Raw genomic sequence first — 25,071 nt, 5'->3', positions numbered from 1 at the left:
ATTTATTCATTTTTGAGAGACAGAGAAAGACAGAGCATGAGCTGGGGAGGGGCAGAGAGCAAGGGAAGCACAGAATCCGAAGCAGGCTCTGAGCTGTCAGCACAAAGCCTGACGAGGGGCTTGAACCCACAAACCATGGGATCATGACCTGAGCTAAAGTCAGATGCTTAACCGACTGAGCCATCCAGGTGCCCCAACCTTAAAGTATCACATGTCTATAAAAAGCAAAAGATTAAAATAATAAAGGACTTTGACAAAAGAAGAAAACTGTTCGTATGAAACTATAACACCTTAATTCAACATTTTCGTAACTCCTTTTTCTTCTGTCACTTGACTTAATTGCTTCTGTGACTCTTGTTTACCTCAAGACATTAACACACACATAAGTCCAGTCATTTCTAACATGGCAACTTCCCTTTCTGCCAAGTGATTTCATTTCCTATGATCTTTACTTCACACGCAAGAAACCCTAGTGACAAATAATATGTAATTGTTATTTCAAGGATATATTTTATTGTAAACATTAGAATATACAGTCCAAATGGTTTTAATATAAATCTAACGAAGAAAATAGTTGAATAAAATTTTGCCTTATAGATTAAATAAAAAATGCCTATAAGTAAATATTTATGTTTTTTTCATACTGAAAGATCTCCCAAGTTCACAATAAATGCCTATTTCCACAATCAGCCTCTTCCTCCAATCCCATCCGTTAAACTCCATCTCAAAATCTCCATGGATTTAGGGGATAGAATTAGAAATGGTACTCAGTCCTTTGTGTATATGAATAGTACTTTTTTTTAAAACACACGAATGTAAATTGAATTATTAGGTATAAAAAAGAAAGTTCTGCAAATGGAAGGGGGAAAAAGCAGCTAGGGGTATGCTCGAAGAGATTTGTTGTGTCAATACATCTTTACTTTTTGCTTGGTAAACTTCTACAAAGCGACGTGGTTCTCCCAATCCAGGCAAAGTTAAGTGTGACTTAAGTGACAGATTAGAGGAGAAGAAAACTAGCATTCACTGAGTATCTCCTATGTGCCAGGCAACATTCGTGACATTTTTTTGTATGTATTTCCTCATTTAGTTCTCACTGTGAACCTATGGAACTGGTGTTATTCTCATTTTTCACACGAGGAAAGTGAGACTCAAAAAAGGTTAAAAAACACTTCTCATGGTTGTTTGGCTGAGAAGTGGTAAAACTAGGCTTGAAGATCAGTTTGTCTCAGTTCAACACCCATGCATACACTTCAGATTAAGTTATTCTGACTTGACATTGCTCAAAACGATTGCATTTAGCTATTTGATCCTCTAACTCGTCAAGACTGGAAAATGCCTTTTCTTTCAACGTAGAACACTTTTAGCAGCAACAGCCATCTTTACTTAGCTTTTTTACAAATTGTAAACTGGAGATATTGGAACTTGGAAATGGAACTAAAATGTCCTTGAGGTACTATGGCAGGTAAGTTATGATATTAACAAAGTAGAGATAAATGTTTATTATCTGTAAAAAGTAAAAAAAACAAAAAAACAAAAAAAACGTGTTTTACATCTTTCACTTAACTCTGAGTTTCATTGAGTAAAATTTCAGGGGGTAGATATTTTCTATTTGTGATTTAGCATTAATGGCGTTGTAAGTCAACTCATTGATACATGTTCGGCATTTGTCTATGGTTCTCTTAATCTTGAGGATTGCTGAGCTGGAATTAATTTCTTCAAAAGGAAGATTAGGAAAGGTGGCTCAGATATTAACAGCAGCAACTGCAACACCAGCATGGGGTCAACTTGCTCAAGGTCTCTTGGTTAATAAGTGTTGGACACGGCTCAAACCCAAATTCCTATCACTTCAAAGCACATTCTGCTCTATTACATAAATACAGCTTTTTGGTGGGTAGGGAGATAAGAAAAAAATAGCCCTAATTCTAAAATACCTATTTGCAGTGGTGGGGAGGAGGACTCAGATGATTTAACATACCAAAAGACACTCAGTTTTCCTGTGTGGGGAGTTTGATGAAAAAAGTTCTGTATCAGTGTGGAAAAGTAAATACCCATCTTTATGTTGGCTCTTTTTTGAGCTCTTCTCTCTCTTGGATGATAGACTTGGTCCCATGGCTGTGAGATCTCTGGATGCTTTTCTCTATTTGCTAAGTGTTTCTCATGTCTCAGGAGCTGGTTGGAACTTAAATAAATAGCTAAAAGATTGATAGGTCTATGAACTCTGCATTCATCCCTAGAGGGTACCAAAATATGTATATTTACGTGCAGCTTTACTAGTCAGTGAAAAATTTCTCTCTACTCCACTTCAAAGTGGCATTTCCTCAAACATGCTGATTAGCCCTTTCCCCTACTCAGCACCCCATTTAGTCCCACTCACTATGCAATGACTCAAAAGGAATCCTTTATAAAGGTGGAATAAGACTAGAACTATTCCCACTCTACTCACTTTGTTCTTGTCCATCCTTTTGATGGAGAGTGGAGTTCAAGGACATAATACATCAAAGTTACATTGTGAGAGATGAACAACATTTGCAAAGAGGTAATTTTGCCTTATAAATTAAAAATAAAAAAAGGTTTTCCCCTCCATTAAAAAAAAGTGAGCATCTAGGTTAACTAGAACTCCTGAGCTCAACCTCTAAGGATGATGTCAGGACGCAGACAAGACCCTGAGCCAAAGAAGGAAGGAAATGAGGAGATGGACCAGAAGGAAATGAGGTACTTCTGTAAGTAGGACTCAGCAAAAGTACAAAGGAAGCCCTGAGGGAAAAGTAAAAGCGTGTTTGTAAATCCTTAGAACTCTGAGCTTCCTGGTGTCACTAGTATGATTGGGTCCTAATCATAATGGACTGGTTTATTCATGTCAGTCTGTCCATGTGAGAATATGTCTTCACTGAACAAGCCGGCACTACTGAAGCAGAGACTAGGAATTTTCTTTTAAGATGCAGGTCTTGCTCACATATCTCATCCTGACTCTTCCCTTTCTTCAGTCCTACCCTTTTTTCCATACAATGCTCTACAACTTCTGAAACCCAATAGTCATAGTCTCTTACATCTCATTACCTTGTAAGTACTTGCTTTTCCCTCCATTAGGAAGGCAGTCACTCCTTTTCCCCACCCCTCTGATCTTCCCATCACCCATGTTAGGTCACAGTTGTGAAGCTGTTTCTTCAGAAAACCTCCATTCCTCAATCAAAACTGCATCAGATGTCTTATTTATTTGCTTCCAGATCTTTCCACAATTATCTGTATGGCAACACCCACTGCTGTATTGTACTTGCTTGTGGAACTAAGTATCTATATTCTGCACTAGACTGGAAACTCTGTGAAGTCAGAGACTAGATCTTATTTATATAGTATTCCCAATATGTAGTAAATGAATAGATGAGCAATCAAGTTCCAGAAATAGTGGAATTAAAAACAATATTGTACTCCATTGAACTGTATTGTTTCGAAACATGTACTTTGCTATAAAAGGTAATATAACTCATGTGCTGTTTTGTCCTCAAGTCTTAGGTTGGTTGTAGGAAGAGAAGGAAAGAAACATGACTACAGGCATACCTCAAAGAGTGCAAGTTTGGTTCCAGATCACCACAATAATGCAAGTCAAATCAATTCCTTGCTTTCCCAGTGCGTATAAAAGTTCTGTTTACACTATGCTGTAGTCTATTAAGTATGCAATAGCATTGTGTCTAAAGAATAATGCACACACCTTAATTAAAAAGTAATTTATTGCTAAAAATGCTAACCATCATCTGAACTTTCAGTGAGCTGTAATCTTTTTGCTGATGGAAGGTCTTGCCTCAATGGTGATCTGTTGACTGATCAGGGTGGTGGTTGCTGAAGGTTGGGGTGTTTGTAGCAGTCTCTTAAAATAAGACAATAATGAAGTCTGCTGCATTGATTGACTCTATGAATGATTTCTCTGTAGCATGTGATGCTGTTTGATAGCATTTTATCCACAGTAGAACTTTTGTCAGAACTAGAGTCTTTCTTCTTAAACCCAGATGCTGCTTTCTCAACTAAGTTTATGTTATATTCTAAATCCTTTGTTGTCATGTCAACAATCACCACAGCATCTTCACCAGAAGTGGTTTCCATCTCAATAAACCACTTTCTTTTGCTTACCCATAAGAATCAACTCCTTATCCAATCAAGTTTTATTACTGAGATTGCAGCAATTCAATCAACATCTTCGGGTTCCACTTCTAATTCTAGTTATCTTGCTCTTTCCACCACATCTGCAACTATTTCCTCCACTGAAGTGTTAGTCCCTCAAAGTCATCCATGAGGGTTGGATTCAACTTCTTCTGAATTCCTGTGAATGTTGATATTTTGACTGCTTTCCACAGACCACAAACGTTCTTAATTGCATCTAAAATGATGAATCCATTCCAGAAGATTTTCAATGTACTGTAGCCAGATACACCAGAGAAATCACTCCATATATAGCCTCATAAAATTTATTTCTAAAATAATAAGCCTTGAAAGTTGAAATTACTCCTTGATCTAAGGGTCACAGAATGGATGTTGTGTTAAGTAAGCATGCGAACAACATTAGTCTCATTATACAGTTCCATCAGAGCTTTTGGGTGACCAGGTGAATTGTCAATGAGTAGTACTATTTTGAAAGGAATCTTTTTTTCTGATCATTAGATCTCAACAGTGGGCTTAAATATTCAGTAAACCATGTTGTAAACACATGTGCGGTCATCCAGGCTTTGTTGTGCCCTTCAGAGACCACAGGCAGAGTAGATTTAGCATAATTCTTAAAATCCCTAGGATATTGAGAAGGCAAATAAGCATTGCCTTCGACTTGAAGTCCTCAGCTGCTTTAGCCCCTAACAAGACAGTCAGCCTGTCTTTTGAAGCTTTGAAACCAGACATTGACTTCTCCTCTCTAGCTAGGAAAGCCCTAGATGGCATCTCTTCCAATAGAAGACTCTTTGGTCTACACTGAAAATCTGTCATTTAGGGTAGCCACCCTCATGAATTATCTTAGTTAGATCTTCTGGATCACTTGCCGCACCTTCTGCATCAGCACTTGCTGCTTCAATGTGCACATTGATGTGGTGTAGATCACTTCTTTCTTCACACTCCATGAACCAACCACTGCTAGCTCAAACTTCTCTTCTACAGCTCCCTCACCTCTTTCAGCCTTCACAGAATTGAAGAGAGCTAGGGTCTTGCTCTGGATTAGCATTTGGCTTAAGGGAATATTGTAGTTGGTGTGATGTTCTACCCAGACTGCTCAAACTCTCTCCATATCAGCAAAAAAGCTGTTTTGCTTCTTATCATTCATGTGTTCACTTCTAATTGCCTTCAAGAACTTTCGCTTTGCATTTACAACTTAGCTAACGGTTTAGCATAAGAAGCCTGGCTTTAGGCCTATCTTAGCTTTTGACATGCCTTCCTCACTAAACTTAATCATTTCTAGCTTTTGATTTAAAGTGAGAGAGGTGTGACCTTCATCTCACTTGAATATTTAGAGGCCATTGTCAGATTATTCATTGGCCTAATTTCATAATTGTTGCATCTCAGAGAATAAGGAGGCCAGAGAAGAGAGAGAAAGATGGGGAGTAGCTGGTAGGTGTAGCAGTCAGAATACACACATTAGTGAGTTAAATTTGGCATCTTCTATGAGTGTGGTTGGTAGCATTCCAAAACAATTAAATGGTGACCTCAAAGACCACTGATCCACAGATCACCATAATAAATATAATGAGAAGAAAACATGTGAAATGTTATGAAAATTACAGTTGTGACACAGAGATAAAAGGTGAGCAAATACCGTTAGAAAGATGGCAGTTATAGACTTTATCTTCAAAAGGTTGCCACAAACCTACTTATAAAAAACACAGTATCTGTAAAACTCAATAAAGCAAAGCATGATAAAACGATGTATTCCAGTACCGGGAAAACAAACAACATCTTTGGAAAGCACTCAAACATTACATTTCCCTCCCCACTCACTCACTGTGTGGACAAACTCACTGCTTTATTAAGCTTCCTGGGAAATATGAGAGATGTTGAATCAACTGAATTGTTTACAAATTGTGCATTTGCCCAGAGTTGGACTGAGTTTTAGTTTTTTTTTCTTAGTGTTTCTTCCCTGAGAAAACACAGACTAATCTCTGAGGACTGAAGAAGGATGGAGTCATAAAAAGATGGCTTTGTAGCCTAGTGTCCTGAAGAAAAGTTCTATGAACTCCCCTTTTGTGCATGTGCTTTTATACCAGTGTTCAAAAGAGTAAGTTTTGGGACCATCAACGCCACAACTTAGATATATGAACTTGGAAACATTGTGAAGTGTCCTCATCTGTTAAATGAGGGCATTATTACTTATCCCACTGCTGTGAGAGTTAATTAATACACCCCTCCCCCCCACACACACACCCATACTGTCCCTGACATCAAGTAAATTCAAGTGATATTTAAGAAGTTAAGCTGAGATCACTACACAAATCTTTTTTTAATGTTTATTAATTTATTTGTGTGTGTGTGTGTGTGTGTGTGTGAGAGAGAGAGAGAGAGAGAGTCAGCATGATGGGGGAGGGGCAGAGAGAGAAGGAGAGAGACAGAATCCCAAGCAGGCTCCACACTGTCAGTACAGAGCCCGATATGAGGCTCGAACTCAGGAACCATGAGATCATGACCTGAAGAGTTGGACGCTTCACCAACTGAGCCACCCAGGTGCCCCTACTACACAAATCTTTCAGCAAAGGAAGTTTTCTTCCCAACCCACAAATGTTCAAATTCTGAAGCATTATTACCCTTGCTCTAATTTTCAATCTTTTTTTTTTTTTTTTTTTTTTTTTGGTCTAAGAATTTAATCTAAATTTTATATCAGTGTTTAAACCAGTTACTGCCTCAAGCATTCTGGAATTCTATAGATTATGACTCTCCATATTCCAGATTTTTCATTTGAAAGAGCAACTTGAGTGCTAATGCTGTCAGAATTTTATCTGGAGCTTTAATTTTAGCAAACCATAACTGGAACTGATGATGTTTCTATTTTACTGTATTGTTACCTTACATGGTGTGAGCTGGTTCAACTGGTCTTTCAGCAACTGATCTTCTTTCAGGAATGCCTCTAAGGCAAATGAGATTTTTAGGAAATCATTATTGGTTGAATATCCTTGCAGTTTGGAAGTGGGTAATCTGACAACAATGAGAAATATAAGTCATAACTCTTGGAATAGGTGAGAATTTACCAGTTCAAAAGTTCAGCTAGGAAGTTTACATATATTAACTTTATGCGACGGGGTGGGGTTATTTAACCCATTTTATAGGTACTAGAAACTGGAACTCAGAAAGTTTAAAAGCCACACAAAAATTAGGTGGCTGACCGAGTTTGAACCTGGATGGTTTTTCCACTAAGCATACACGGTTTGCCTTTCCATTAGATACTACTTAATTCTACCCTTATCAAGTAGCCCCAGGGAACCTCTTCCTGGAGCACAGACATATCTTCATTCATGTGTCCTTGAACAATGTTTTTAGGTAGAATGTGCTGTTCTCCTTCATCCTCTCCTTCTTCTTCAACACCCTGCTCACACTGCTTCTGGAATATTCTATCCTTCTGTCCCTGTTGGAATTAAAATCTTGGTACCACTTGTCTGTTCTGTAATACAGTCAGGTCTTTATATTGCTTTTTTCTTATGACAGACCAAACTCTCTGATAACAAGTACTTAGTCTTGTCTATCTCTAGATCCCCGCACTACTCAGAAGTTACTTGATAAATATTAATGGAACCAAACTGAAAGGTGTGCCTTTTCATTCTTTCAAACATACATTAGAAAACCAAATCTTTTGAAAACTTGTAATACTCTCCTTGAGAAGAGTAATGGTTTCTGGAAACTTTCCAAAATACGCAGAAACGGACTTCTCAAAATTGTGTCTCTAATAAAAGTGGTTGTCAAGATTACTTTCTCTATCATTACAGCACCTGTAATTTCCCTAGAGGAATGACTATACCCTAAAAGAGTTATCACAAATGACCTTTCTCTAACAATTGCCAGATGGTACTCCAATAAATTTATTTATAAATTAAAAAAGTACATCTGATAAGAATGTGTCAAAGAAGAGAAGCTTGAATGTGTAACAGTTATTTTGAAACATGGTTGAAAATGTTTTTAAATGAAATACATTAAATAATGTTAAAGATCAAATAGAATTTCCATCATGCCAAAAATCTGATAAGAGACATGTTCCAGGAGTGGGATGACTCAGGTCGGCTCACAAAGGGCAGGCAGACGGTTGCATATTGTGGAATTTCCTCTGACATAATTCAAGAATGAGGGTGCATATTCTCTGCTGCTGTGAATAATATAAAAAGCCACAGAAGCTCTCCATCCAACACAAGTCCTCTGGGACAGCAGAGCTCACAAGCGTCTAGGACAAGAGCCAAGAAGAAACCAGAAGGAAAGCACCTTGAGTCAACATGACTTCCAAGCTGGTTGTTGCTCTCTTAGCAGCTTTTATGCTTTCTGCAGCTCTGTGTGAAGGTAAGCATGCCTTTCTGATCTACCAGTTTTCCTGTGTCTAAATGTGATCCTTAGATTGCAAGATTATCCTTCCTGCTTTAATAACATTCTTCGTATTCAAGAAAAGGAAATAATACTTACAGTCATTTCATGTTCAATTGAAGTTTTAATTGCTTAGGCTTGATCTATACAACACTTAGAAAAGTATAAAGCTTGATTAATGTCGACATTCTGTTCCTATCATTCATACTCTGTAGTATGCATACATTTAATTTAAATCTATAATTTAGAGTGTATCTTATTAGAGGCTACAATCACCCATATTATTATTAACTAATATCAAGTATGGTAAACCTGGTAATTTTACTCCTTGTGCTGTTTTAGTGACCAGCTTCAGACAACTATCAATTCCTATTTGGTTTAAAGACACCCTGACAAATTGTAAACCTTTTGGGATCCCTCCTATGAAACAAATGCAGTTAGAAATGTTCATAACGGGGCGCCTGGGTGGCTCAGTCGGTTAAGCGTCCGACTTCAGCCCGGGTCACGATCTCGCGGTCCGTGAGTTCCAGCCCCGCGTTGGGCTCTGGGTTGATGGCTCAGAGTCTGGAGCCTGCTTCCGATTCTGTGCCTCCCTCTCTCTCTGCCCCTCCCCCGTTCATGCTCTGTCTCTCTCTGTCTCAAAAATAAATAAACGTTAAAAAAAAAAAAAAAAGAAAAGAAATGTTCATAGCATGTAGTTTCTATACATTTTTTTCTTTTCTGTTAAGCATTAAGGATTTTCCCAAGATATGAGATATCTTTGTGCAACTTACTTATCTATTTTTATTAACTTTTTCTGAAGGCAATTTCTCTGTTGTTGAATTTTAGTTTATATACTGTAGGTAACATTGTGGCATCATAGAAGGTTGCACAATATCAAGTAGAAAAAAAAGTACTGTGAGGATGTCAACATTTCACAAAGGCAACTCCAAGTCTTTATGTGGGAAGTCAATCAATTCTGTCATTAGTGACAGTTTGTTATTTTATTTCATTTTTATTTTAAAAGAGAGATTGAGAACGTGAGTAGAGGAGAGGGGCAGAGGGAGAGAAAGAGAGAATCTCAAGCAGGTTCCAGGCCTTGGGATCATGATCTGAGCTGAAATCAAGAGTTGGACGCTCAACCAACTGAGTCACCCAGGCGCCCCAACAATTTTTTTAATTGAATTTAGGAACTAGGAGAATATCCAGTTTACTAAAGATGAGATGTTTACCAAACATCCCGTCACTAAATGATCAGGTTGAAATTAAGGAGAGAGTAGCCAGCAGAACTGTATCTGGGTTGAAATTAATCCTGAATTGATTTTATTATTTTTTTTCACAGCTGCAGTTTTGTCAAGAATTAGTTCAGAACTTCGATGCCAGTGCATAAAAACTCATTCCACACCTTTCAATCCCAAATTAATCAAAGAACTGACAGTGATTGACAGTGGCCCACACTGTGAAAACTCAGAAATCATGTAAGTACTTTCAAAACTGATTAGATATTTTACTCCAGCAAACCTATAATTGAAGAAGGTAGAAGTGTCACACAAAGTTCTAGGTACAGGAACACAGCAGTGGGCAAGACAAGAAAGAAATTCTTTGTCTCCATGACATTTACATACAATACCTCTCATGCGTCGTAGCTAACAACGACTTGAACTCAGATTTTATGCCTATATTTCAAGAACCACGACTCGAATTGACAAAGAGATGTCTGAAACCCGCTAAATACTGATTCAATCATATCTCTGTCATTTCAGTGTAAAGCTCATCAGTGGAAAAGAGGTGTGCCTGGACCCCAAGCAAAAGTGGGTGCAGAAGGTTGTGGAGATATTTTTGAAGAAGTAAGTTGTGTTTTTTTTGTTTGTTTGTTTGTTTTTAATTTAGATGCTTCATTTATTCTGAGACATACAGTCTAAAAGTTAGCCTCTAATTTTCTTGTTTCTGCTGGAAGACTACTTTCTAGGGATCTGCCCTTTTGACTTAACAAAAAAATAGTGGCAATAGTGAGTTTGTTGTTCTCAAGACTGGGAAGACCATCCGTCTCAGTTTGTCAGGGCAAGTCTGGGCTTAAAATGCCGTGCCATGCATCATTAGTATGGTTCCCTCAGAAGGGTCTCGGTTTGGATGATAACTTATCTGGTCTTTCTATTTATAGAAACAATAGTTTCAACAATAGTTGACAATTAGGACATTTCTAACACACGAATATCTAGGACTCTATTAATTTCCGTAGTAAATGTATTTTCAAGATCCATACTCTCCTCCTGGTTCGAATAATGTTAATTTACAAAATTTTGATTTTAATTTTACTTCTTTTCAGAGCTGAGAAACAAAATGCATAAACTAACAAACAAACACATTCTCCATGGTTTCCAAGAATTCTTCAATAAAGATGCCAATGAAACTTCAAGCAAGCAAATTCACTTCAGCACTTCATGCGGTGTGTGGGTCTGGTGTAGGGTTGGTTGCCAGATAAGAGTATGCTTAGTTAGATCTGGAGATTAGGAAAAACAATGAATAGGTTTTTTTTTCCAATGTCCCATGACACTGTCCCATGCAATATTTAGACACACTTATATTAAAAATATTATTTATTGTCTACCACAAATTCAAATTTAACTGGAAATCCTGGATATGTTTTGTAGTTATTGTTACATCTTTCAACCTCAACCTGCTGGCCAGGATACATGAATCCCTGTCTTTGTTTCTGTATTTATTCCTCAACTGGAGAAAAAGTATCAGTCACCATCCTACCTCACAGAGACGTGAGGACATGTGGAAGCACTTTAACTTTTTCTCACGTCAGGCGAATTATTATGTGCAAGTGAAACTTGTTTGCTTATTTATTATTTATATATTTATTTAAGACACAAATAGGGGAATCTCTCTGTGTAAATTGGGGAAAATGGGAAATGAAGCATTGTTGGTAGGATAGTATAATGACGGTAGTGAATTTTTATTTATTTTGACATTAAATGATGTGACATTAGGGAACTATGTTGATCAAGGGTACCAGATTTAGAAAAACTGAAAACAAACAAGAGACCCAATTAATTTTTATTTCAGATAAACAATGAATAATTTTTTAGTATATGTATATTACTATTTATCTGAAATTATAATTGAACTAGAAATCCTACTTTTATAGTCCTAGCCTTGTCTTGTCACTGCCTGCCTTGTACTGGGCTGTGTTGAATTGTAAGAATCCTGAATTATAATTGCTTCTCAAAGCAGCAAAAATTCAACAGGCAAAATTAACCGAATAATTTCTTGCTAGTTAAAACTTATTTATTACGTACAAATGTATTCTTCTAATTTTATTTAAATTATTGTGTTTTTAAACACTGACTTTATTTTCTGACTTGAAGATGCTTTTATGTATTCCCAAAGAGATTTTTTTTTTCTGCTGTTTTGATGGTGTGGAAATCTAAGTGTAACTATGAAACAACTTAAAATAAAACTTATTGTCAAAGTTATTGGGTGTTTGTCTTTCTTTAGTAGTTTTAAAAGTTATTGTTTTATAACTTTTTATATTAAAAATATTTTGCATTAAAAGACATAAATGTACTATCAACAATAGCCAAAGTATGGAAAGAGCCCAAATGTCCATCGATGGATGAATGGATAAAGAACATGTGGTATATATATGCAATGGAGTATTACTTGGCAATCAAAAAGAATGAAATCTTGCTATTTGCAGCTACTTGGATGGAACTGGACGGTTTTACGCTAAGTGAAATTAGAGAAAGACAAAAATCATGACTTCACTCATATGAGGACTTTAACAGACAAAACAGATGAACATAAGGGAAGGGAAACAAAAATAATATAAAAACAGGGAGGGGGACAAAGCAGAAGATACTCATAAATATGGAGAACAAACATGGTTACTGGAGGGATTGTAGGAGGGGGGGTGGGCTAAATGGGTAAGGGGCACTAAGGAATCTACTCCTGAAATCATTGTTACACTATATGCTAACTAATTTGGATGTAAATTTAAAAAATTAAAAAATTAAATTAAAAATAAATAAATAAATAAATAAATAAATAAATAAAATAAAAGACATAATGCTCGGGGTGCCTGGGTGGCTCAGTTGGTTAAGCGTCTGACTTTGACTCAGGTCATGATCTTGTGGTCTGTGAGTCTGAGCCCCGCATAGGGCTCTGTGCTGACAGCTAGGAGCCTGGAGCCTGTTTCAGATTCTCTCTCCCCTGTCTGTCCCTCTCCCACTCACTCTCTCTCTCTCAAGAATAAATCAACATTAGAGAAATTTAAAAAAATAAAAACTTAAATGCTCCCTCTTAGCATTTTGTATATTATGTGGAACATTACAAACCTTTGTAGAAAAACAGAAATCTTGTCCAGAGATGGGTTACAAACCCATGGTAGTCTCTTCCATAGAACAATGGAAGTTTTCTCAACTCCTCATTGTATTCCATTTTGCTAAGAAGGCTGACTTCATATTTTTAACTAACCAACCCAGGTGTCTGTACAACTTAGCACAGTTGAGCACTCAGTGAAAGAGAGAAGTGGATACTCATTACAAAGCACTTCTTAGCTAATTGAGGAGTGAAACTGACACATATGAGATAAAGAAGATTAAATATGATCAGAGACCAAGCATATTTGAAAATAAGTAAAAAAGAAACTCTTAAAAGTAAAAATACAACAATTTGACTGAAATACTCGGTGGAGATGTTTTATAACAGATTAGACACTACTGAAAAGAAAATCAGAGATCCAGGAACTAAAACCAAAGAACTTTATCTGGAATTCATATCCAAGAATTAAAGAGGTGTTAATAATAAAAAAAATAATTAAAATCATGGCGGATTGGGGATAAGATCTTACAAATACCTAGTTGAGTTTTTACAGGTGGAGGAGACAGGAAAGGGTGAGAGACAACAATGAAAGTGACAATGTCAATGGCTGAAACTTTTCCACAAATGATGAAAAATAATAATCCACAGCTTCAAGAAATCCAACTTACAGATGCCTAACTTTACATTTCTACTCAAAAGAGAAGGATCTTAGAGCTTTGATTCCATTTATCTACCTCCTCACTCATTTACTATTGCTTTGGGGTCTTTTAAGCCCACTTTGTTTGAAAGCTCCACAATGTGGAAGGAGGAAGAAGAGTATTCTCTTATTTTTTCATGCATTGGTTCACACTGCAACTTTTCCTCTGTCATTTTTCTCCTTACAACTACTCAGGTACCTGCCGCTGCCATTCTCTCTGTGGGTCGACAGTATCTGTGGTGTGGACCACAAAGCCCATTCTTTCTCTCTTCTGATTCCCAATACACTTGAGCACAAAAGTGTGCAGAATAATAGCATCAATAAGAGATTTATGAGTAATACACAAGAAGCCACCAACTGGAAATTCAACCCTGGTACTCACTGTTCCTAAAAACATTGTTTCTCAAGGTGATTTCTTCTTGCCTGTATTTCTTCTCAGACCGTGTTAGGGGGCCTCTTTTTCCTCAGAGTTCTGCCTAAGTTTCATTTCCACATTCTCCTCTTTGGATTCAAGTTCCCTTGTCCTACCACCCTTTGCAGTCTTTTATCTTATGGATCTCATACACAGGGAATAAAACAGATAACAAACAATTTTAGCATAACATTCACAGGAAAAATACAGGATTTCTCAGAAGCATATAGCAAAGAGTTATCTCAATTAACTAGACTACACTTCACTGAGAAAATCTAAACTGGAGACTGAAGGATGAGGAGAAGTTAGCCACACAAAGGGAAGAAGGATATGTGGGCAAGGCTGGTCTAGACATCAGGGGAGAAGTAATTTGTAGGCAAGAGCATGACACAAATTGAGAAGTGAAAGAATTTCAATGTGGCTGGAGTTTAGCATGAAACAGAACAAGTCCTACAGATAGAGCTGTGCTAAATGGACTCTGGAATCTGTAAGGGGCTGAGATTTGGAATTGAAAACTTCTAACAGCTTCCAATTACCGTCATTTTAAATTGCGAACATTATAGGCCCTTCTTCTTCCAGAGTCCCCTCCCAAAAGGAAGTGAGAAGACATAAAAGCAACTCAAAAGTCTGACCTTGGGGGACTTTTAATGCCATTTGTAGTATTATTTTTATTAGAGGTAGTAATAAGTATTCACCTTAAAACTGAATTGTAAAATACATACATAGTACACGCAACAAACAAAATCAACAAATTTTTATAATTGCTGGTTTGTTTGTTTGTTGCTAAAAATGCATTGAGGGCGCCTGGGTGGCGCAGTCGGTTAAGCGTCTGACTTCAGCTCAAGTCACGATCTTGCGGTCCGTGAGTTGGAGCCCTGCGTCAGGCTCTGGGCTGATGGCTCAGAGCCTGGAGCCTGCTTCCGATTCTGTGTCTCCTTCTCTCTCTGCCCCTCCCCCCTTCATGCTCTGTCTCTCTCTGTCTCAAAAACAAATAAACGTTAAAAAAAATTTTTTTTTTAAATGCATTGAGAATAGAAGCATAGGTTAAAGTTACCTAAGCAGAATCTTTTATTCTCAAGATTTTGGTAAATAAGTAGACAATGTGAATCAAAGAACTCCCAACCATACACGAAACCTCTTAATGTGTTAAGTACACACCTTTAATATGATCAGTGTCTGACCCTGAAAGCAAGGTGAAGACATCTGCACCACCAATCCGATAAATCTTAATAATGACTCCTTATTTAAAAATCTAATCATTAATTTCATCTTTCTTGCTTTCAAAATACACTAAAGGATTTGATCCACTTTCTCATCTATGTTGCCACTGCCATAGGACAGCAAAATATTCCATCAAAAAGGCAATGCATGGATCAAACTGGAGAGTGGGCATCATGTAAACAAGCCAAAAAGGAAAAACGGAAAAGAATAAGAGAAAGTATGAGAGTGCAAGAACGAGAGAGAAGGAACAGCCAGTCAATTTGCTGAACTGAAAATTTTTGCTTTAGCGAAATTACGTATATAGACATGGATTTTATTTGTACAGACACAGGCTTAGACTCAAACTTGAGCATGCGATCTATTACTCCATCACTTTAATCCATTTATGTGGAATACAAATTGTAAGTCTAATTTTACCAAATAGAAGCATGAAAATGAAAGCACACACAAAATGAAAAGGAATGGAGAGATAAGAATAAAGTGCTCACCTTAAAACTGCATTAATTGTAAACCAGTATAATACATAATACATCATATGCACAACATACGAAATCAAGTAAGTTTCATAATTGCTGCTTGTTTGTTTGCTAGAAATGAGCCAGGACATAGATTCATAGGTTAAAGTTAACAAAGCAAAATTTTTTATCATCAATATTTTGGTAAATAAGTTGAAAGCATTTTTTTTTTTTATTATAATCCATCTCTTTTCCATCGGGCCTAGGTTTGAAAATTTCAGAAGAAAAGATGAAAAACAATTTTACTTTTTGCTTGTAGTAGTAATACAGCAAACCAAAAATTGCCTAAGACTGTATTAACCCTGCAATAACAAAAGAAAGCTTTAGAAGCAGTAATTTCTCCATTACTCACTTAAAAATACAGCAGACAGCAATTGCCTCAAGTTTAGCAACCATCAGCTAAATTTGCAGAGATCACAGACAACAGATAGGGAAATTTTCAATGTAACAAAGTAAACACCAGGCTATTTCTTCCCACAAGATTTACAGATGGAGCAATTAGGTATTCTCCAGAAGATTACTTAAGGGTCAAAGAACCCAACTCTCAGTGAGTGAAGAAAGAGATCTTTCTACACTTTTTGCATTCCCATAGATAAAAGTCAAGTGGATAAATATTGTTACAAGACTTTCTAACATGATTTAGCAAGATAATGTTGGAAAATTAAGATGGGAAAACATTTGCAGATGATATTTCCATATAAAGTCTGCTTCAGACCTACCTAGAGGAATGTTCTAATCACTCTGTAAAAAATTACGGAACTTGGGCTAAAGATCAGTTTTAATGTGTCTAATAAGTCTACTTCATAGGGCATGGTTTAGCTCATGTTTTAATCATGTTATGATGCAGTTCTTTTCACCTCTGCCTACCTTTACTTTTTCATTGTGCTTCCAAAGGTTTCATCATGCCCCTTACAAGAATCCCATATGGAAACATGTTTCATTAAAGTCACAACTTGTTTCTGCTCAGGTTGTCTACTGGTCTCCAGCAGCTTTATCATGATTTATGTGAGTCAACCCTCTACTGACTTTCCACACCAGTTTCATTCTTCTCTACTATATGCCGGTCACACTTATTAAACAGCTGATTTGAAACTTTTTAAAAATGAAGTTTGTGATTATTGATTCCACTTATAAATGCATCTGGACGGTTACAAGATCCTCCCGCAAAGCTTGAATGAGGTCTCTGCGCTGACGTGAAATGGACACTGACTTCTCCTTATATGTCCTTTTTCCAGCACTAAAGTTTTCCTGAAGAAATTTTTTCACTCTTCCTAAATTTCAGCTTACTAAAATTCTGTTTCATTTTCTTTAATCTCAAAATAAAGGTAAGAATTAGTAATGGTTACTGATTAGAATTTAAATTATATCTTCGCACATAGTATTACATAAATTTTATATAAACCGTGTGTTTTCTTTCTCAGTCTATATCTTCTCCAATTACTTAAAATTTTGACCAGATGTTATAGTGAACAAAGATATATTAACTCTGATTTAAAAATATGGTATGCTCTGTGTGTGTTGCAGTAGCAGCTTTCAGATAAGCAGGGGAAGAGACTAAAATAATCTACGTAATAATGAATTAGAGCTAGAGATACCAATATGAATTCATATTCAGTATAGATATACATGGATCCATATGGGAATATTTACAGTATTTATAAACAGACATATATTCTTCCTTTGTCAGCTTATAGGACCTAGAAATGATGACACTTAGTAGCAACAAGCACACCATTTTCTGACAAAATGAACGAGGGCTTTTTGGAGAACTGTTTGATCATAAGACTGGGTCAAGAACTATGTATGGAATCTTAAGTATCTTCTAACATCAGAAAGTAAGGAAGTGCTTCCCTCCAAAAAAATTGACGAGGACATGTCAAAGAGCTAGAACCAACTGAAAGCTGGACCAATGGCCAAAGCTTGAACAAATTGAGAACAAAATAAAGCAGTATATTATAACCCCAAACATAATGCAAATATCCATGAGTCCATATGGATATAAATAAATGGTTGAGTAAATAAATGAATGGAGAAGAGACAAATCTCCCATGCAGAAGAATTAAAAATAATTTACATAGATGGAAGATAACTATGTACTTGGAGGTGTGAGCTGTGCATAGTGACTTCATTCAAAAAAAAAAAAAAAAAATTATGGAAGGGAGAGGAGGAAGACCACAGAGGAAAAGTGCCATTTTCATTACATCTTCCTTTTCCCTCCACATAATTTATCACGTTGATGTCGACCTTGGTTGACAACAGTATTTTTCAGGTTTCTCTACTGTAAACTCATTCTTCCTCCTACAATATACCTGATCAGTTAAAATTGGTCAGACCAGTCAGAATGTCAAGGTTATCTTAAACAAGGAAATTCTGAGCAACCGTTATACCTAAGAGGAGCCTAAGGAGGCATGGCAACTAAGTAAAATGTATCATGGAATATTAGGTAAAATCTATGAAAATCAGAGTCAAGTATGGGCTTTGGTTAATATGAATTGTCTTGGTCACTTTGGGCTGCTATAAAAAGTATCATAGTCTGGGTGGCTTATAAACAACAGATATTTATTTCTCACAGTTCCAGAGGTTGGAAATCCATGCCAACATGGTTGGTTCTAGTAAGGATCCTCTCCCCAGCTGCAGTCTGCTGAGTCCTGGTTGTCAGTGTCACACGGCAGAGAGCAGAGTCTGAGCAAGCTCTCATATCTCTCCTTATGAAGGCACTAATCCCATTAAAGAGGCCTCTACTCTCATGACTTAATTTCTTCCTAAAGGCCTTGCTTCTTAATACCATTACTTTGGAGGTTAGGATCTCAACAGACAAATTTGAGGAGAAAAAACACTCAGTCCATAACAATCATGTAACGATATTGGTACCCGACTAATGTAAGATGTTAATAATTGTGGAAACTGGACGTAGGACATATGAAAACTCTCGGTAATATTATCTCAATTTTTCTGTAAATCTAAAGCAGTTCTTTAAATATAAGTCTATTTAAAAAAATAAGTAGGGAGATGAGAAAAAAATAAATAAATAACCTACAGCATGTAGTAAGTTGTAGTTTTCTGTCAATAATAATAAACTTCGTACATGGGCTATGAAATTGGTCTCTAGGGAGCATGTCCCTTAGGCAGTGATGGAGCTAAGCTTATCATTAATCACATCTGTACAGCTTTGTCTTTCCTTCTTTGAGGTTTGCTCCTAGAGTTATACTGGGCTTGGAGAACTTGCCAAATCTCTATATGTGTTTTGATAATCATATTTGATGAACAAACAGGTTAGACAAATGTATGTAACATCTAAGTACCATCAGCAACAGGTCATAGGGATTATGGTGAACTGGAAAACACATGGTCTGCCTGGAGATATAAGAATTTAAATGATCTTAAAACACAGAACTTGCCAAGCCAAACTCTTGGCTGCCAGTTTGTACCACAGAATCGACCGATAAAAACTAAGCCCCCAAAGAAATTTTTTAATCTAATAGTAAAATCTGGCACTATATATAGTCCTCTGTGGGGAATAAGCTTAGGAATTCTCTGAGCCTGCACTGATGGGTTAACAAGATATAAAGAATCAGAAAGCCATAGGATGCTTACACCCAAGTTTGGGTAGACAAGATTGGGTAAATAAGATTAGGTAAATCGGGAAAAGGCCCCCAGTATACGACAAATGGGGCAAAGACCCCCAGTGTAGGACAGACAGGACACAGGCCCCCAGTATGGGACAAAGATATAGGACAAGAGCAGAAAGCTGCTTTCACAGGAAGGAAGGACCAATTTAAGTAAACAGATAAATAGGGCTATAGACAAGCTGGTGAATATGCCCAGAGCAGAGCTAATTAGCAAAAGAAAGATGCCTTGTTGACCCTGAGGTAGCATGCTCTCTCTTTCTTGTCCCCTAGGCCAGTTAGGTAAACAGAGGTGGGGCCTCATGTTAACTGGAAACAACCTTCCACCAAGCACCAGAATCTTGTTTTGTATTGACCCAAATCCCTAACACCCACATATCTCCAAAACCCCCTTCTCCCCACACCCATGAATTAATGTTCATGGTTTCATTGTCTCTCTGTAAATGTGCATCACGCTTGTAAATCTTCTGATCTTAATAAAAATAGAGCAAGGATCCTTCCTCGGGGCTCTTATCTCCTCCTGGACATTAGCCTCTCTTGCATTTTTAATCCTGTGCCCTACTCTCTTGCTGGACAAGAGAGAACTCCAGACCCAGAGTCTACAACGGTCCTCTATTATTGAGTCTATTGTTCTATTTATGTCTACTTGCCTTAGATTAGGATCAGATAATAAATGTTGGACTACATATGTTAAACACAATATGTTTTAGGGTTGTTTATTTTGTTTTTGGTTTTTGCATCTGGAATAGCAGAGTCAAGAAATGCCAAAAAAAAAAAAAAAAAAAAAAAAAAAACCCCAACAACAACATTCAATAAATATTATTTAAAAGTCAAATTATTCTTCACAATGCCCAATTAAAATGAAATGCAACACAAGAGAGACAAGGTCTGAATGAGATCAAGAGAACAACTGTCTCCTTTTCACTCTGTTTTCCCGTTACCTATCACTAGCTCAACAGATGGGCTAAGCCTGAACTTCAGTCTTCCCAGGTTCTTAGGCTTATACTGACAGGATGAATAAAAATATAAATACTCACCTCAGGAGCAAATTCCAGCAACCCAGTCAATGGGCCATGAGCTCTAATAGTCTTCTATCTAACCATGTTTTCCAATAATTTGTCCTAATCAGTCCTTAAATTAATATCGTCTTATATCTATGCTTTGTACTGGAGCTGGCCAGAAAACAGGACTCATTTATGCATGCATCACTTTGCATTTTATTTGTAGTTACTCTATCATTAACCCTGTCCTCTTCAGAGCTTAAGGTTCTAGCTTTAATCTCAAGCATTAATTGGATTAACCAGATAGTTAATCCTGGAACTAGATAGTTCCAGACAATTCCACTCTTTGAGTGGAGAGACAATTCTTCATCCTCCTTGCCCCTCTCCCTCCTCACAGAAATCTTACTACATTTGGACATGCTCTCACTCCCAAAACAAACAGCCATTGTTTGGAATTTCTTGCCCACTTCAATGGACCTTCTGATACTACAGACTGAGAGTCCACTGTCTTCTGGAAATATCATAAACCATAGAAGTGCCTTCCCTGGGATTTGTTGCTACAGTTGACTTAACTTGTCTCCAGCCCTGTCTGAGCTCAAGTGCACTTCTCAGCCACCATCTGTTCTCCACCCAATTTCAACTTCCTACTTTTCTCTCTCTTCTCCAATGTTAATAAGATCTTAGTATGATTTGAATTGTTTTGACATGAAATGAAAACAGAAGAAGGGAAGAAAGACATATGGAGATGGAAAAACAGAATGCAATAAATATGAGGTCTGTGCATAGAGAATAAAATATGGAAGCAAATTTCCTCTTACTATGACTTTATTTTGTCTGACCTGCAACTCAATAAGACTTGACTAGCATTCAGTAAAAACAAAGCTAAAGGCTTTCTTCTTGAATCATATAATATTTTCTTGCCTGGCTCTCTGTTTTGGCAATCCTGGATTCTGAGCATTTCTTTTTCCTCCTAACTACACTCCCCAACTTTTTCTTTAGATGTAATAACTGAGATCGGATTTAAGTACTGACTCTTGGCTTCCCTCCTTGACTGTTATCTGTGCTGTCCTTTGCACTGTGTCTGCCTCTGACTGTTCAGAATGTCCTTCAGCTTAATTCTAACATAACCTTGAGATCTTTTTATTTAGTTCTCAAAACAAGGAATTTGGCAACCTGAGACAGAGATATTCTAGAAAAATTAATGTTGAGTAGAGATAGGTGAAGAATAATTAATGGAATTCGGATAAGCTATCCTGGATTCCCAACTTAAGAAGCATGAGTCTGAATTCAAGCCTGCCCCATGTGTATTTCTTTACCACTTTTATTCAAGTTAAGAATTCTTTACATAATTTCCAAAAGTCTCCATCCATCTATTATTTATCTATCTATCATCTATTGATCTATCTATCTATCTTCTATCTATCCATGATCTATCTATTGATCATTTATCTATAAAGGTCACTGGAATTTCCTATTGTGTTAAAACTCTTTCTTGTGATAAAATACACATAATGAAGCATACCATTTTAACAATTCTTAGGTTCACAGTTCAGTGGCATTAAGTATATTCACGTTCTTGTGCAACCATCACCACTATACATCCCCAGGACTTTTTCATAATCCCAAATTGTAATTCTGTGCCCATTAGACAATAACTCTCATTCCCTCTTCTCCTCCAGCTCCTGTCAACTACCATTCTTTTTTTCTGTAGCTATAATTTTGACTACTCTAGGTACCTAGTATAACTGGAGTTATACAATTTTTGTCATTTTGTGACTGGCTTATTTCACTCAGCATAATGTCTTCAAGGTTTATTCATGATGTATCATGTGTCAGAATTTCTTACATTTTTAAAGTTGAATAATATTCCTTTGAAGGTATATACCACACTTTGTTTAACCATTTATCCATCAATGGAATCTTGGGTTGTTTCTACCTTTTGGCAATTGTGAATAATGTTATGAACGTGAATTGTGAGTAATATAAGAACATTGGTGTACAAGTATATGTTCATGTCCCTGCTTTCAATTCTTTGGAGTATATATCCAGCAGTGAAATTTCTGAATCATATGGTGATTCTATTTTTTAAGTAACCACCATACTGTTTTCCACAGCAGCTGCACCATTTTATGTTCCCACCAGGAACACACAAGATTTCCAGTTTCTCCATATTCTTGTCAACACATGTTATTTTCTTTTGCTTTTAAAAAATATTATCCATCCTAAAGGGTATGAAATGGCATCTCAAAGTGATTTTAATTTGAATTTCCCTAGCAATAAGTCATGTTGAGCATTTTTACATGTGCTTATTAGCCACTATATATTTTCTTTGAAGAAATGTCTATCTGAGTCCTTTGGCCATTTTTAAATTGAGTCATTTGGGTTTTCCTATTGTTGAGGTGTAGGAGTTCTTTATTTATTCTAGGTACTAATCCCTTATCAGATATATGATTTGCAAATATTTCCTCCCCTTCTATGAGTTGTCTTTTCACTCTGTTGATAGTGCCTGCCAGATATGCAGAAGTGTTTAATTTTTATGAAGTCCAACTTATCTGCTTTTTCCTTTTGTTGCTTGTGCTTTTGGTATCATATGTGTTAAAAATTTTGTAATATTAGATATTTCCCCAGTTTGTTCTGTAGGATTTATACTATCTGGTGCTCTAAACTCTAAGAAAAGCATATCTTCACAAGAAAGCAAAATCTTGAGAGCTAAAATACAAGGAGTTCTTAGATCCATCTGGGGATTGTTCTCTTGCTCATTGTTCTCATGATCAAACATCTATTAATCTCTGTAAACTCATAAGAAAAATATACAATTACTGAATTGTTCTCTGAGGTGGTTCAATTTTCTCTCTCTTTCTGGAAATTTCCCTGCCAGTAATTATTGGGTATGGATTATTATGGTATGGAGGAGAGTATAAGAAAAAAAAAAAAAACTTCCATAGGAAAAAAAAGATTTTAATCTATATAAAGATTTGAAAAAAAATTTACAGTTTTGATTTGCCTTGAAATGTACCATTTTAAACTCCATGGTGCAACTGTCATCATGAGGTCTTTAAAACTTCCCAAGATTCTGCAATGCTGACCAGTTTCTATCCTTGTTATATTAAGCTTCCTCTAAAAGCTTAAGGAGATCACAGTCACCAATGGGGTATAATGCTAAGAGCAGTAGTAAAATTATTTGTGATTTCTGAATTTTTATGAAAATGTTGAGTAAAAAATGTCAGATGTTTTATGCAAACAGTATATTACTAAAATAGTGACAAGGCACTTTTCATAAAATATTTCCTTACTTTCAGTATTAATACCTACTTTCTCTTCTATATTTCTACCTATATTTCTATATTTCCACCTATATTTCTCTTCTAAGTTAGTAGTAGTCATATTTAATTTTAGAAAGAAAAGAACTATATGCATTTATAATTATTTTATTCAAAGATAGAGTGCTGCCACTAAAATTTGCATATAGATATACTAAAAAAACTACAATTAAAACCTCACATAAACACTTCATGGAACCTGTTTTCACAGAAGCCCATGGGCCATACAAAATTAAGCAAAAGTATTGTTTTAAATGTAAGGAAAATAGTCCTTACTATATCAAATTTTAATGTCAAAGGCTTATAATCTTTGAAGGCCTGACAATAAAATGTATATTTTACACACACACACACACACACACACGCACGCGCGTGCAGGCACACTGCATTCCTATGCCTGTTATTTAATTCATACTTTTGTATTTTTATTTTATTACAAGACTTTGAGAAAGATACTATTACCACATTCTGAATTGATAAGACTAAAATTCAGAAAATTTAAGGAACTTGCTTAAGGTTACCTTGAGCCAAGATTTGGACTTAGGTCATTTGTTCCCAAAGTCAATCTTCTCTTTCCATTATATCACAATATCTTGTTAGGCTCACTTAAATTAGTTTCATCAGAATTCATTATCAAACATCTATTAATCTCTGTGAGGGAAACTTCAGGTAATAGATAGGAGTGAGTAAACTACTGTTCCTTTCCTTAAGAAGTATTAGGTAGCAAATTAAGTAGTCATAGGTATTGTTATTTGACATAGGTACAAATGTTCAACATCCCACAGGCATTGGCAAATGCTTTGCAACTCTGAGTGCTCATAGACAACTTCCACTTCTGAGTATTTAGTATTCATAAAGCCATTACTTTATAACCAAGATGCCAGCTGGAGCCATCCTGCCCTTGGGATTTGATTAAACTTGACCTAAGCATCATGTCCAAGTCTTTGTAAGAGTTCAGAATCTAGACTGTCAATGCATTTAGAAATCTGTCATAATACTAGTTGGAGAGGAAAGGGGCCCATTGAAAATCATATGGTCTTCTGTATTTCATTGATTTGGGGCATCTGGGTGGCTCAGTCAGTCCAACTTTGGCTCAGGTCATGATCTCATGGTTTCTGAGTTCGAGCCCTGTATCAGGCTCTGTGCTGACAGCTCAGAGCCTGGAGCCTGCTTCAGATTCTGTGTCTCCCTCTCTCTCTGTCCCTCCTCTGCTTGTGCAGTCTGTCTCTCACTCAAAAATAAAGAAACATTTAAAAAAATTAAAAATTTATCTCATTGATTCATCTCTTCTACTTTTTCTCCTCCTTTTCTCATCTCAAGTTTTTCCATTTTCTCACATGAAGTAATTCCACTCACATTTAGCACCCTTTAGAAAATTCACCTTTCTCCCTAGTTTCCCATTATAGTATTTTTTCAAAAATTACAATTTTATTTTTACGAGGAATTCT

At 36.4% G+C, this 25,071-nt stretch overlaps 1 protein-coding gene across 1 annotated transcript; it reads left to right on the top strand.

The window, feature by feature from the left end:
* Positions 1 to 8,357: 8,357 nt before the first annotated feature.
* CXCL8 (C-X-C motif chemokine ligand 8) lies at positions 8,358 to 11,984 on the top strand. The gene is made up of 4 exons (XM_045473764.1): positions 8,358 to 8,502; positions 9,845 to 9,980; positions 10,266 to 10,349; positions 10,829 to 11,984. The coding sequence occupies exons 1-4, from the start codon at positions 8,439 to 8,441 to the stop codon at positions 10,848 to 10,850; spliced, it is 306 nt and encodes a 101-aa protein (XP_045329720.1). The 5' UTR covers positions 8,358 to 8,438; the 3' UTR covers positions 10,851 to 11,984.
* The last annotated feature ends 13,087 nt before the right edge of the window (positions 11,985 to 25,071 follow it).

This window comes from Leopardus geoffroyi, chromosome B1, assembly GCF_018350155.1.
Source record: "Leopardus geoffroyi isolate Oge1 chromosome B1, O.geoffroyi_Oge1_pat1.0, whole genome shotgun sequence".
NCBI classification, from domain to species: domain Eukaryota; kingdom Metazoa; phylum Chordata; class Mammalia; order Carnivora; family Felidae; genus Leopardus; species Leopardus geoffroyi.
The sequence above is the reverse complement of the archived record's forward strand: the minus strand, read 5'-3'. Positions and strand labels throughout refer to the sequence as shown.